General features: G+C 31.9%; 1 protein-coding gene and 1 non-coding gene across 9 annotated transcripts in view; both read right to left on the reverse strand.

Moving 5' to 3' along the window:
* LOC126884266 (heterogeneous nuclear ribonucleoprotein 27C-like) overlaps positions 1-8,938 on the reverse strand; it is a 92,951-nt gene extending 84,013 nt beyond the window's left edge. The window contains exons 1-2 of one of the 8 annotated variants that reach the window (XM_050650208.1): positions 8,789-8,938; positions 2-55 (exon numbers count right to left, since the gene is read on the reverse strand). In XM_050650208.1, the coding sequence (XP_050506165.1) occupies positions 2-55; positions 8,789-8,808 (74 nt within the window). In that variant the 5' untranslated portion in view covers positions 8,809-8,938. Of the gene's footprint in view, position 1; positions 56-8,543 lie in introns of all 8 variants that reach the window. The other 7 variants (XM_050650214.1, XM_050650204.1, XM_050650223.1 and 4 more) reach the window with 7 other exon arrangements.
* LOC126879309 (small nucleolar RNA SNORA16B/SNORA16A family) lies at positions 4,658-4,796 on the reverse strand. Its single transcript, XR_007696048.1, has one exon. It is a non-coding gene; the product is annotated as a small nucleolar RNA SNORA16B/SNORA16A family (small nucleolar RNA).
* Positions 8,939-13,148: the final 4,210 nt, after the last annotated feature.

A 13,148-nucleotide genomic window follows, 5' to 3' on the forward strand; every position in this document is an offset into this window, starting at 1 on the left:
CTATCCAGGATGAGAGTCATCAATGTATGGAGCTATGCTACTTTGGTGTGGCTGTCTGCAAATAAAAAAACTATATAAATTATATATGATCGCCAACAGTTTTTGTTTTGGAAATTTTGTTAGGAAGGCGTTTCTGGAAATTTATAGTTGGACGAGTTCTGCAGGCTAAATACTTTTTTTAATTTGAGGGTTTTAGTAGTATATTCACATTTTTTCCATAATTTGATACTCATTGTTGTAAGTCATTACAACAATGATCTCCTGTATTATGAATATCAGACCTACCATGCTTCTACAACATCATGATCTGATTAAACCTATTCATCTAGAGGTCTTTTGTCTCACCCCACAGAGAGAATACAGGCAAAATACTGTGAAATATCAATTCACCTCAGCTGTCAAGTGCATGTATTCATGTACAAGACAAAAAACAAAGTAGTCATAAAAACTAACTTTCGTTACCTCAACGTAAAATTTAAAATATCTCGTTTTGGTAATGAACTTAACAGGACAAAAGTCCAAATTAGTAATAGAGTGGCAAGTGCAACAAGGCCAGTGTCATGTCAACTATTTATTAGAATGATAACTATCAATAACCAAATGTGGATTCATGAGTGCGTATTTACAAATACATACTGTTAAAAAAAATGACAAAATTGTACATTAAGTGACAAGAGCAGATGTTCAATTTAGGAGAGCAAAACACAGTACATAAGGACACAATTAGACATAATTAGAAGTAACCACATAAATGTTTGTGAAGATTTAAGCATTCTTGAACAAACTAAAACAAAAGCAGGTATTAGAATAGTAAAATGTGACTAGAATGCAACAGTTGTTAGAGGTAGTGGATGATCTAAAGGGATATGACTCATGCATATGCACACTACAAATGTATGCTTTAACACCTTGGATGTGCTACGGGACAAATAGACCTCGTATTACATTAATGGTTTGCTGTGTCGAATGTGTCGTAAAGCACAGTGGTCAATGTGGTATACCGGACATATACGTCTCGTAACGCACTCAATGTAAGTTTATAAATATCTCTAAACGCAGCCAAGGTGTTAACTGTGCAAATATTAACTTGGAATATTTTCAAGATCCATAGCTCCTTAGATAATCCACAAAATCAACAAATATCTAAAATACAGGTCAGAGAGGAGAGGAATATGAGAACTGTAAAAAACAGTAAGCCAGTAGCATTAGCTAAACACCAAAAAGCTTTGAGATGGTTCTATATACACATCCTACACAGCATAAGCTAAAACAGATTTTTGGGAATACACTAATTAGGTTAAAACTAAACCACCCAATTTATTATCTTTTTTGAGTTAGTTGTTAAACATCTTAAACATTATCTACAATTTGCAGTTTTTGTCCAAATTAGTATCACACTTATCAAATTTTGCTTGCAGAACAGTGCATAGTCTTCTTATTTTTCCTGCGTTTTTATGTATCCTTCTAATAGATGAGATGATTTAAAAGTGGTATTGTATGTATTATTTTGATCAGTTGTTCCTGAACGAATTACTCAAAAAATTATTATGAGTTATCTTAATTGACACCTTTGTTATTGATATTTGGTCATTTGGTAAAGGTTCATCACTCTATAGGTCAATTGAATGGGTCCGCCGAATAACGTAAGTGCCACACTGTTTGTTTTTGAGAAGTTGAAGAAAAAGTTTTAAAATTGTAATACTGGTGAGTTTATACATTTTAAGGGTGAGTAATACAGTTTGTAATTCGTATTTACAAACTGTATTACTAACCCTTAAATGTATATGTTTGTGCCATTGTCAAAATTTTAAAACTTTTTTTCTATTTTTTAAAACGAGTGATGTGGCACTTATAACGTTATTCGGCAGACCCATTCAATTCCATTATGTCTTAAATTACAGCATCCTGATTTTCCCTCATTACATAATTTAATTTCTGATCACCAATGTTATTAGACAAACATTTGTTACAATCCTAAGGAAAAATAAATAAATGGTTTACCATTTAACACCAAGACAATAGTTCGAGGCAGATCACACATTATTTAATAATTTATCCTAAATGATCATGGATGGTGGTATTTGATGAGATCTGTTGAACATGAACGGGCGTTATCATTATGAGAATTGTAATTTGTTTGAGTAAATGGGTTAATCTATTCAAACAATTTTATCAACAAATTGAAGATCATTGTTTACTTCGTAATGTCAAAATGTAGATCCTATTAATGCAAAGCTAATAAACGGAGAGGCAGCGCTGAAAAATCTCTCTAAATTTACTAAAGCTAAATTTTTCACAGTTGATTACTGTGATTGTGTAGAGAAACATACTGCGGTCAGTCAAGCGAAACGTAGAACAGGGATTACTGAGAGGGTATCAAAGTTGCTTTCCTACGAAAGTAATTAAATCCATTTACTAAGGCTGAAAATCAGTACACACATTCTAAATTGAATATAAATAAAAGTTATAGTCGGTCAGCTGTATGACGGGACAGAGCCGGTCGGTCAGCCCCAATGAATGTACAGAGTTGTTCACTATATTTTGACCCACTTGTAAACTGATTAATTTACAAAATTAGAAAAAAATGTAAAATACAAAAGTTATTCGATTTTTTAATTATGATTTTTTGACATATATATCGTACTAGTGACGTCATCCATCTGGGCGTGATGACGTAATCAGCTATTTTTTTTAAATGAGAATAGGGGTCGTGTGCTAGCTCATTTGAAAGGTTATTCAATTCTCTATACAGTACTATAAACATTAAGATCATTATTTATACAGGGTGTCCAAACATTTTTTTGAATTGTTAATTAAACAATTAATTTAATTAAAATTTTTTTGGACACCCTGTATAAATAATAATGTTAATGTTTATATTACTGAATAGGGAATTGAATTACCTTTCAAATGAGCTAGCACTCGACCCCTATTCCCATTTAAAAAAAATAGTCGATTACGTCATCACACCCAAATGAATGACGTCACTAGTATGATATAGATCAGCGGTTCTCAATCTTTTTGTGTCAGGTACCACCAAATACTTTTTACTATTTTTAGTACCACCTAACTAAAATACCTATCTAGCTAGGTGATCTAATTAACTTATAATTAGCAAATTAACAAAGAATGAAATGTACCACCACTGGTACATGTACCACAGATTGAGAACCGCTGATATAGATTATGTCAAAAAATCATAATTTAAAAATCGAATAACTTTTGTATTTTACATTTTTTTCTAATTCTCTAAATAAAGCAGTTTACAAGGGGGTCAAAATATAGTGAATAACCCTGTACATTCACTGGGGCGGACCGACCGACTCTGTCCCGTCATACAGCTGACTGACTATAATAACTTTTATTTATATTTAATTTAGAATGTGTGTACTGATTTTCAGCCTTAGTAAATGGATTTAATTACCTTAGTAGGAAAGCAACTTGGATACCCTCTCAGTAACCCCTGTTCTACGTTTCGCTTGACCGGCCGCAGTATGTTTCTCTACACAATCACAGTAACCAACTGTGAAAAATCTAGCTTTAGTAAATTCAAAGAGATTTTTCAGCGCTGCCTCTTGGGCTATAACACATATATGAGGCGCTCAAAACAGTGGCCTAAGCCACAAATTGAATAGCTTTAGATAATATATCAATAAAAGCAGCAACATTAAATCTATGGCTTAACTGGGGGTCTACACAACCATACAACCTACCTCTATATTTGGCTAAATGGCGCTACATAATTTCTAGCGCCATCCCATAAGCACAATGAAAATGCGGAGGCAAAGAATGGCATTTTCCCATTATTTCAGCTTGAATACTTTTTTTTTACTCGCTGAAAAAATATATATATTCAATTACCTATAACTTACTTTTAGTTAACACTAAAAGGTTATTCTAGTAGAGTTATTTACATTTTTTATTAGCTTTAAATTTGGTAATAATAACTTTTTTGTAAAAACTTATAGTTTTTGAGTTATTGATGAAAAATCGGTTAAAAACATGCATTTTCCTCAAGAAAAATTAAAATCTTTGATCTTCAATTACTCAAAAAGTTTTGATTTATTTCAATAACTTTATATAACAAATTTTGCTTAGAATTTGTCCCTCTATCGAATTATGAGGTTATTTTCAATAAAATAATTTTCACCTCCGAGAAGGGTATCCACCCCCAGGGTAAAAGCGTAAGTTGGCACCATTTCCCCTTTGTTCCTTGAAATATCCTCTAACCAGTCACCAATTTTCATGCAAATCTATGGAGGTTCAACGAAATCGGAGGTAATAGCTCATATCCACCTTCAGTGACTACACTAATTCAGTATGTTTAACTCTTGAAACTAAAGGATGCCATTCAAATGACTTTGTAATAGGATTAGGATACTGTTTTCTGCAATAATTAGATGGCAAGTTATTACTTTCTACCTGTGCCGGAAGCTAAACTGCACCACTTAAATACAAAAATGACTTCAATAAGCTTAAGATTACGATTTCTGCAATCACTTGATGTCAACTATACTATAGTGAAGTGACTGCATAATAAAACTTTACATTCCAAATAATAACACAAAAATACAAATGTTCCCTTTAAATTTTATTAATCCCTAACCAAATGCAAAAACATAGGCATTCATTTAAAAATAGTCCCTATCGCAAAATATAATGTATTCTACTTGGGTAATACTGAGTTGTATATTGATATAAACACCCAGGGACCTATTGTAGAATCTTTGATATTGGCCACATTTTGACTAAACTTATTCAAAAGGAAGAACAGCACAGCTTCGATAAGGCCTATAATAGAAGAACAATGGTTTGGGTTTAGAACATTGTTTTGAACTAGCAAAAAAATTTCCTTTTTGAAGTGATAACTCAAATTTTTTTTAGACCATCCATATATCGATGGCTTAGTGTGAAAACCTTGTATCTCATTTTTTTTTTTTCGAAAATGACATCTTGGTGGTTTTAGTTTGAAAACCTTGTATCTCACGATTTACAACTGTTAGAAAAAATCCAAATACACCAGACTATTTTCTACAGCCGAAAAAAGAAACCACGTATATCAATTGCTCTCTTGATTTAGTGTGAATACCACGTATATTTATAACCAAGAATTTGATACTTAATTTAGAGTATTTGTTTAAGAAATTCGACTTGGAGAAATGTTTTTTTGTGAACAACAAAAGGTAGTCCGGCATGTAGAAACATTTTATAAACCTTAACAAAAGATTTGTACTGTATCAACCTAGTATTTGGAGGTGTGCAATAAGCTATGAAAAATGAAAACCTCGTAAATGATAATAAACACAACTTCGTTTTAGATGAAAAACACGTATATCAAGGTATACTAGGTTATCATAGTTACTTGGGCAAAGGCTCTATATACTGCAAGGATATTTACATGTTCTTCATAGTTAATATTTGTATTTCCAATTTAATAACAACATTTAACACTTTTAGCTCTGGGCCAAGATCAGATATTTGTCTCAATGTGCTCGAATGTGTTACATATTAAAAATATGTAACGGTAATTTTTGTTTTTAGGTTATATTATGCAGAAAATCAGTTTTTTGCCTCTCCTGTAAGATTGTAATTTAATGAGATACGAGGTTTTATATTTATTCTAAACCTAGCAATTACAAGGTAGGAGGAGACATGAAAGCATGACCAAATATAATGACATCAAAGGCGCCTTGGACAACCACAAACAAAAATTAGAAAAAAATACAAGCTGGTATTCTTAGAAAATTAAAATAAAAAGAAAGAACTGAGTGAAAAACAGATGTGTAGTGACCAAATAACAGTGAAAGTTTTTGGCCAGGTCTCAACACTTCTACATACTAAATTAAAACTTTTAATCATATATTATTTAGATTTCAAAATAAAGTTAACAAACACATATACAGTGATGAGCTAGCTAATAACCAGCAGAATAACGCAAAAGATGGAAAACATTACTAAGTTGTGCGATAAAAAGAAATGAAAATAGTGGAGATGGGAGATTTAGCAATAAAAACCTAAGCATTTACATTCTTCTTCTTCTTCCTTTATTGGGTTATATCCCTCGGGATAATTCGCCCAGCTTACACCAGGGAAATACTCTTGTCTTGCTCTGGGCAATCGAATATTTCCAAATATATATGCTAAAGCCTCAATTTTTTTAAATATACAGTAGAATGTCGATAATCCGGACATCAAAAATCCGGACCGTCAATAATCCAGATTTGTATCTAGCAAAAATATCTGATTCTTTTAAAATAAATTAAGAACTTCTCTGCGAAAAACGAACCTCTACCGTAGTTAACATAAATTAATCTAAACACCGTACTAAAATTAATTACAATACAGTGTTTAAACATAAAAAAATGTTTTGATTAATTTCACCTCTAGACACTTTACTGTACAAGAGAAAACATAAAATTTTAAAACGTTTGTTGTACTTTAATGTGTACACTGGCCTTTTTTGAGGTAATTTCGATAGTCCGGATAATTTGATAATCTGGATGGGGACCGGTCCCAATTAATCCGGATTATTGACGTTCTACTGTATATTAGTAGGAACATCTTCTTATAGGGCCAGACAGTCCCTACAGGAAAGGCAATATTATACCATAAGGGTTAAAACTTCTATCGTTTAGAGGTCTAATATCTTTTTATATCTTTATCTTCTTAATTTTTTTAATTCAAAGTTGGGAATTGATTAATTTATAAGTTAAGTTTGGCTAAGTTAAGGAATTTAAGGATCAGGTTAATCCTACGTGGATTAAGGTTGGACATAAGTAGGCAAATTTCAATGGGGGTAGGGATATTTGTTTTAGCTAATTCTTTATATAGGTCAAAATTGGGTGACATATTTATAGGGCACTCAAACATCAGATGATTTAAGGACCCAACTTGGCCACAGTCACAATATGGGTTGTCTTTTACTCCTATCCTGAATAGGTGAACTGGAGTAGCACAATGACCTGTCCTCATTCTAATAATGGTGGTTATATGTCTTCTGTCTTGGTATGCAAAATTGTGGTACCAGGGGAGTTTATCTATCTGACCTACAATTTTAGAGTAAAATGAATTATTTTGATTTTTCCCCTGCCATTCTTGCTTCCACCGATTCCAGATGGAATGCTTGATGTCTGGTAGAAAGTTGGAATAGTGAAGAGTGATACCAGCAGCTACATTTAAGGTTCTACCTTTATTAGCTAGTTTATCAGCCACCATGTTCCCTTTAATATTCGAGTGTCCTGGAATCCATGCCAGACTAATATTAACATTATTTTCTTTCGCTTCAGTTCAGTGATGCCTCTCTTGGTCATGAACGATGAATGTTCTGTTTCCATAGAATAGGTTATCTGCCTATTTTCTGTATGGCACTTTTAGAGTCCGAGCAGATGATTGCTTGTTTAATCCCATTTTTCAAAATAATTTGGAGGGCATGATTAATTGCGACAATCTCAGCCATACATATTTGGGTATACTTAGGTAGTTTACTGGTATAAGAATAGTTAATCTCTGGGCTAAAGACACCAAAGCCTGCTGATCCTTCACCACCAACCGAGCCATCCGTGAAGAATTTGGTGTGACTAGATTTATTTAGAATTATTTTTTGGAGTTGAACCGAGGCAAGTTCATACATTTACATTCTATTTATTGTTTCCCATCTTTAGACATATCCGACGAGTTTGGCAACTGCCACTGTCACAGTGACAGTTTTAGTTGACATACTCCTCTGATAGGTAAAGGTGGGAAACAATAAATAGAATACATGTGTATAGGTTTTTATCACTAAATCTCCCATTTCCACTAGTTTCATTTCTTTTTATCTCACAACTTAATATGTTTTCCATCTTTTGCATTATTCTGCTGGTTATTAGCTCGCTCATCACTGTATAATGTAATATACATTTTGTAAGTTGTAAAATTTAAATACTTCTAATAAATATTGTTTTCTATGTTGCAAAGCAACCCACATTTTTATTACTCAATGTATTGTTTCTTATCATTAAACATAAATTCTATAATTAACTATTTATATGGGAAGAAACAGAACAACATAAATTCTATATTTTTGAAACAGTGAATATAGGTAGATACAGAAATCAAAAATGTGGTTTGAGCAGCCATGCAAATGAAAAGGAAGTGACATAACCTAAAACCAACCTATAATTTTTAAGGTTTGTCTAAAATGAAATATGTACTACATTTTCAATTTAAAACTATACCGTTGTGACCCCAACAACATGAAAACAGTAACATTAAATACTTTTTTTTCAAAAGAAACGGTTATTTACAATTCATAAGATTCTAGGCATTCGTTCGGGGTCGGTGAACGCTAGCAGCATTTTGATAGATGAACAAAACACTCGCATCATTTACTATAAGTAATTAAAATGTATATTAAGGCACATAACTTTCACATTATAACCAATTACATGAAGATTGGCCGTGGAACTTGTTTCACCACTTAAAAAATATGTGAAAAATATTAAAGCACACGCTGTGACCTAATAAGCAGAATACTTGAAAAACTTGGCAAAATATGTAAATACCCCTTTTCATCATCATCCATAATCTCTTGTTTTAGTCGCAACATTCGCATGCTATTTTTCCACGCCGATTTGAAAACACTTTTACTACTTTTATTTCAATCCAGCCGGTTACACTCGCCACTCACCAACTACAAGCTACCATACTACAATGGCAGCTTCAGAACTTCCGTCAATTTTACGTAAATGTGATTTTAAGCGCCACCGCTACGCATGTTAGTAAAAAAATTTATTTGGAAAATACATACCCGTACTCATACTCTTCCATTATAATTAAGACTTCTTACACTAAACTTAAAATTAATTTAAATCTAACGTTAAGAACTATCCTAATTAACAACTACGATAGGAATACAATACACACCACAAGCATGATGACATGCCAAGTGGGAGGGGAATCAGGGGAAGGAACCGCCATTTTGGTATTTTTACCATGTTGCCAAAACTTTACCTGTTCTGTCTCTTTTCAGTACACCATAAACATATCGCTTTATCTTTCTCGATAGACGTGAAGAAGTAAGAAGATGGTAAAATTCAAACATTAAGGATTTTACCGCCAGATTTTAAAACTAACAGAAATATAAACACATTATAGAATTGGTTTTTCATTTATTTTATTATTTAAAGGGAGAATTTTTAATTAAAAGAATAAAATAATGAAAAAATAAAAACTACAGGAGTATTGTAGTTTCATAAAATTTGAGAATTTTCATTTGGACCTAGCTGAATACTCCTGTCAGTAAAAGATCAAAATATAACGAGATATGTGCCGCTTTCGGCCAATAGAGGTCCTAACATGATTTAAATAAAGAATAGCACAGGACAGGTATCACCTTTATTGCGCCCTTTAACCCTTTACCTTTTAAAAACTAAAGGTTGTGGATATATGTGATTAATGTGGTTTTATAGTCCTTGAAATTTCCTATAAAATGGTTTTTGATTGCATACAGTATCTTTAAAATGAACGAAGTTAATGTAAAAAAAACAACTTTTTTTTTTCAACTTGGAGCATATAGGTACGAATTTTGGAGCAGTTGTGAAAGGGATCTCAGTATAACGACTACACACGTTTCACAAATGCTGGTAAAATCACTGCTGTAAAATTGGCATCACTCGTACCTACATTAGATCCCCCAAATTCAAATTCGGCTAGGCGATAAAGCTCTCAATCCAATTGATTGGGGATGGAATAATGCTAAATGTACAGGGTGTAACAATAAAAATACAGGTCATAAATTAAATCACCTATTCTGGGACCAAAATTAGTTCGAATGAACCTAACTTACCTTAGTACAAATATGCACATAAAAAAGTTACAGCCCTTTGAAGTTACAAAATGAAAATCGATTTTTTCCAATATATCGAAAACTATTAGAGATTTTTTATTGAAAATGGACATGTGGCATTTTTATGGGAGGAATATCTTAAAGAAAAATTATAGTGAAATTTGTGCACCCCATAAAAATGTTATGGGGGTTTTGTTCCCTTAAACCCACCCAAACTTTTGTGTACGTTCTAATTAAATTATTATTGTGATACTATTAGTTAAATTCAACATTTTTAAAACTTTTTTGGTTCTTAGTATTTTTTCGACAAGGCAGTTTTTATCGAGTTGCGGCTTCTTTTCTAATATGTTTACATAGAGATTTTATGGGGGTTTTGTTCCTTTAAACCTCCCAAATGATTGTGTACGTTCCAATTAAACTATTACTGCGATACCATTCGTTAAACACAGTGTTTTTAAAACTTTTTTGCTTCCTTGTATTTTTTCGATAAGGCACCTTTTATCGAGATGTGGCTTCTTTTTTAATATGGTTCAAAATATACCTAAAAATGTAAATCATAAATAAATTTTCCTATTATTATCAAGTCTCCATAATCGTACTTAGCTATATACAAATATGTGGTGGATTTGACAAATATGCAAAATATCTCGATAAATACTGACTTTTCGAAAAAGTACTAAGAGGCAAAGAATTTTTTAAAGCATTGTGTTTAACTAATGTTACTACAATAATAATTAAATTGGAACGTACACAAAAGTTTGGGGGGTTTAAAGGAACAAAGCCCCCATAAAATTTTTATGGGGTGTCTAAATTTCACTATAATTTTTTATTAAGATACTACTGCCATAAGAATGCCACATGTTCATTTTCAATAAAAAATCTCCAATAGTTTTCGATATATTGGAAAAAATCTATTTTCATTTTGTAACATCAAAGGGCTGTAACTTTTTTTATGTGCACATTTGTACTAAGGTTAGCTAGGTTCAATGGAACTATTTTTGGTCCCAGAATATGTGATTAAATTTATGACCTGTATTTTTGTTACACCCTGTATATTTGCAGCCCACAAAAATGCATAAATTGCCTTCTTCTTATTCAGATGTGGATTCTTCAGTGGATTTGAATCCACTAATGGATGTTATAGAGATCACATTTTCCATAACTCTTTGTTTCTTGCAATAGTGTATCAGATATTGTATGTCGATAATCATCCCTGTCCATTGTCTTATGTTTCGGAGCCATGACATTTTCTTACATCCTATCAATTATAAGTTGAAGATGTTTTACCCTCTATTATAAGTTGAAGAAACTGGTAGTTTTCGTTTCGCATGATGTGACGCAGATAAGCCGTTTTCCTTTTCTTGATGTTTTCGAAAAGTTGGCCTTCTTGGTTGATTCTTTTAAGGACATCTACATTTGTGACTCTCGCCGTCCACTTTTGTGTATTTCGAGTACAAAGAAGTTTTCTGGAAAATTTATAGATCAAAATGTTTTATAGAAACAAAAATAGTGCAACTTTTATTATCGACATGAGACATCCCCAATATAACGGTTATTTTTCGAGATACTGATACTGACCATGGGTGGTGAATGGCTAATTTTTTAGGTGAGGGAATATTGTCAAAAAAATTAAATCACGTTTTTTTGCGTTTAACTCAGTTCAACTCTGGTCCATTTTAATATTTTTTTCTAAGGTTTGTATACTATATGTTGCTCACTCTTTTGAAGACAATGGTATCTGCTTTAAGCTTATAGTCTTATTCTAGTAAAAGTTATGAATTTTTTAAAGTACAAGGTGCAGATTCGTGAATTGCAAAGTTTAATCGCAAAAGTTGAGTAGCAAAATTTGAAATTTATCTTATTAATCACGTTTATGTTAAAACATAGAGTCCAATGAAGTTTTCTGGAAAGTTTTAGTTACAAATGTTTTATAGAAAAAAAAAATGGTGCAACTTTTAATATAGACGTTATACATCCCCAAAATAACGCTTAATTTTCGAGATACTGACCATGGGCGGTCAATGGCTAATTTTGGTCTTATTTTATGTTTTCGATGGTGCTGACAATGAAAAAGTGATTTATTTTGAATTTTATGTGAGGGAACATTGTCAAAATCGCAATTTTAACCTAAAAATTAAAAAAAAATGAAGTCACGATTTTTTACGTTTAACTCGCTACAACTCTGTTTCATTTTAATATTTTTTTCTGAAATTGTTACAGCTTATATTTCTTACATTTTTAAAGACCATGAGAGCAAATATAGTCTTCCAGTCTTTTCTTCATAAAAGTTATGAATTTAAAAAAATTAAAGGTGCAGATTCCTGAATTGCAAAGTTAAATCGCAAAAATTAAGTGACAAAATTTAAAATTTATTTATTTGATTACATTTATGTTAAACCGTAGAGTTTAAAGAAGTTTTATGGGGAGTTTTAGATCTAGATTTGTTATAGAAAAAATATGGTGCAACTTTTAATTTTAAGAAAAACGTGGTTTAATTTTTATTTATTTTTTGGGCAAAATTGCGATGTTGACAATGTTCTTCCACCTAAAATTCAAAATAAACTTGATTTTCGTTTTCAGCACCATCAAAAACATAAAGTAAGAACAGAATTAGCCATTCACCACCAATGATCAGTATCTCGAAAAATTAGCGTTATTTTGGGGATTTATAACGTCGATGTTAAAAGTTGCATCATTTGTTTTCTATAAAACATTTTGATCCAAAACTTTCCAAAAAAACTTCTTTGTACTCATGTTTTAAAAAAAGTTCAATTTAAAATCTATATTTCAAATTTTGTCAGTCAAATTTTGTGATTAAACTTTGCAATTCACGAATCTGCACCTTGTACTTTAAAAGATTCATAACTTTTACTATAGAATAAGAGTAAAAGCTTAAAGCAGAATCCATTGTCTTAAAAAAAGTAAGCGATATATAGTGTACAAACTTTAGAAAAAAATAGTAAAACGGACAAGAGTTGTAGCGAGCTCAACGCAAGAAATCGTGATTTCATTAATTTTTTATTTTTATGATACAATAATTGCAATTTTGACAATATTCCCCCGCCTAAAATTTAAAATAAATTTCATTTTCCTTTTCATCACGGTCAGAAACATAATCTAAGACCAAAATTAGCCATTCACCACCCATGGTCAGTATCTCGAAAAATAAGCGTTATATTGGGGATTTCTAATGTCGACATTAACCCTCGTAAGGCGGTGCTTAGATTCTTACGTAAACGACGGTGTGGGGTGCATTTGCACCCCATCCGTATATCCATTGTTTTTCATCTATGTTAACGCCGGGGAAATTGATTTGAAAGAT

Source organism: Diabrotica virgifera, chromosome 1 (genome assembly GCF_917563875.1).
Source record: "Diabrotica virgifera virgifera chromosome 1, PGI_DIABVI_V3a".
Lineage (NCBI taxonomy): Eukaryota > Metazoa > Arthropoda > Insecta > Coleoptera > Chrysomelidae > Diabrotica > Diabrotica virgifera.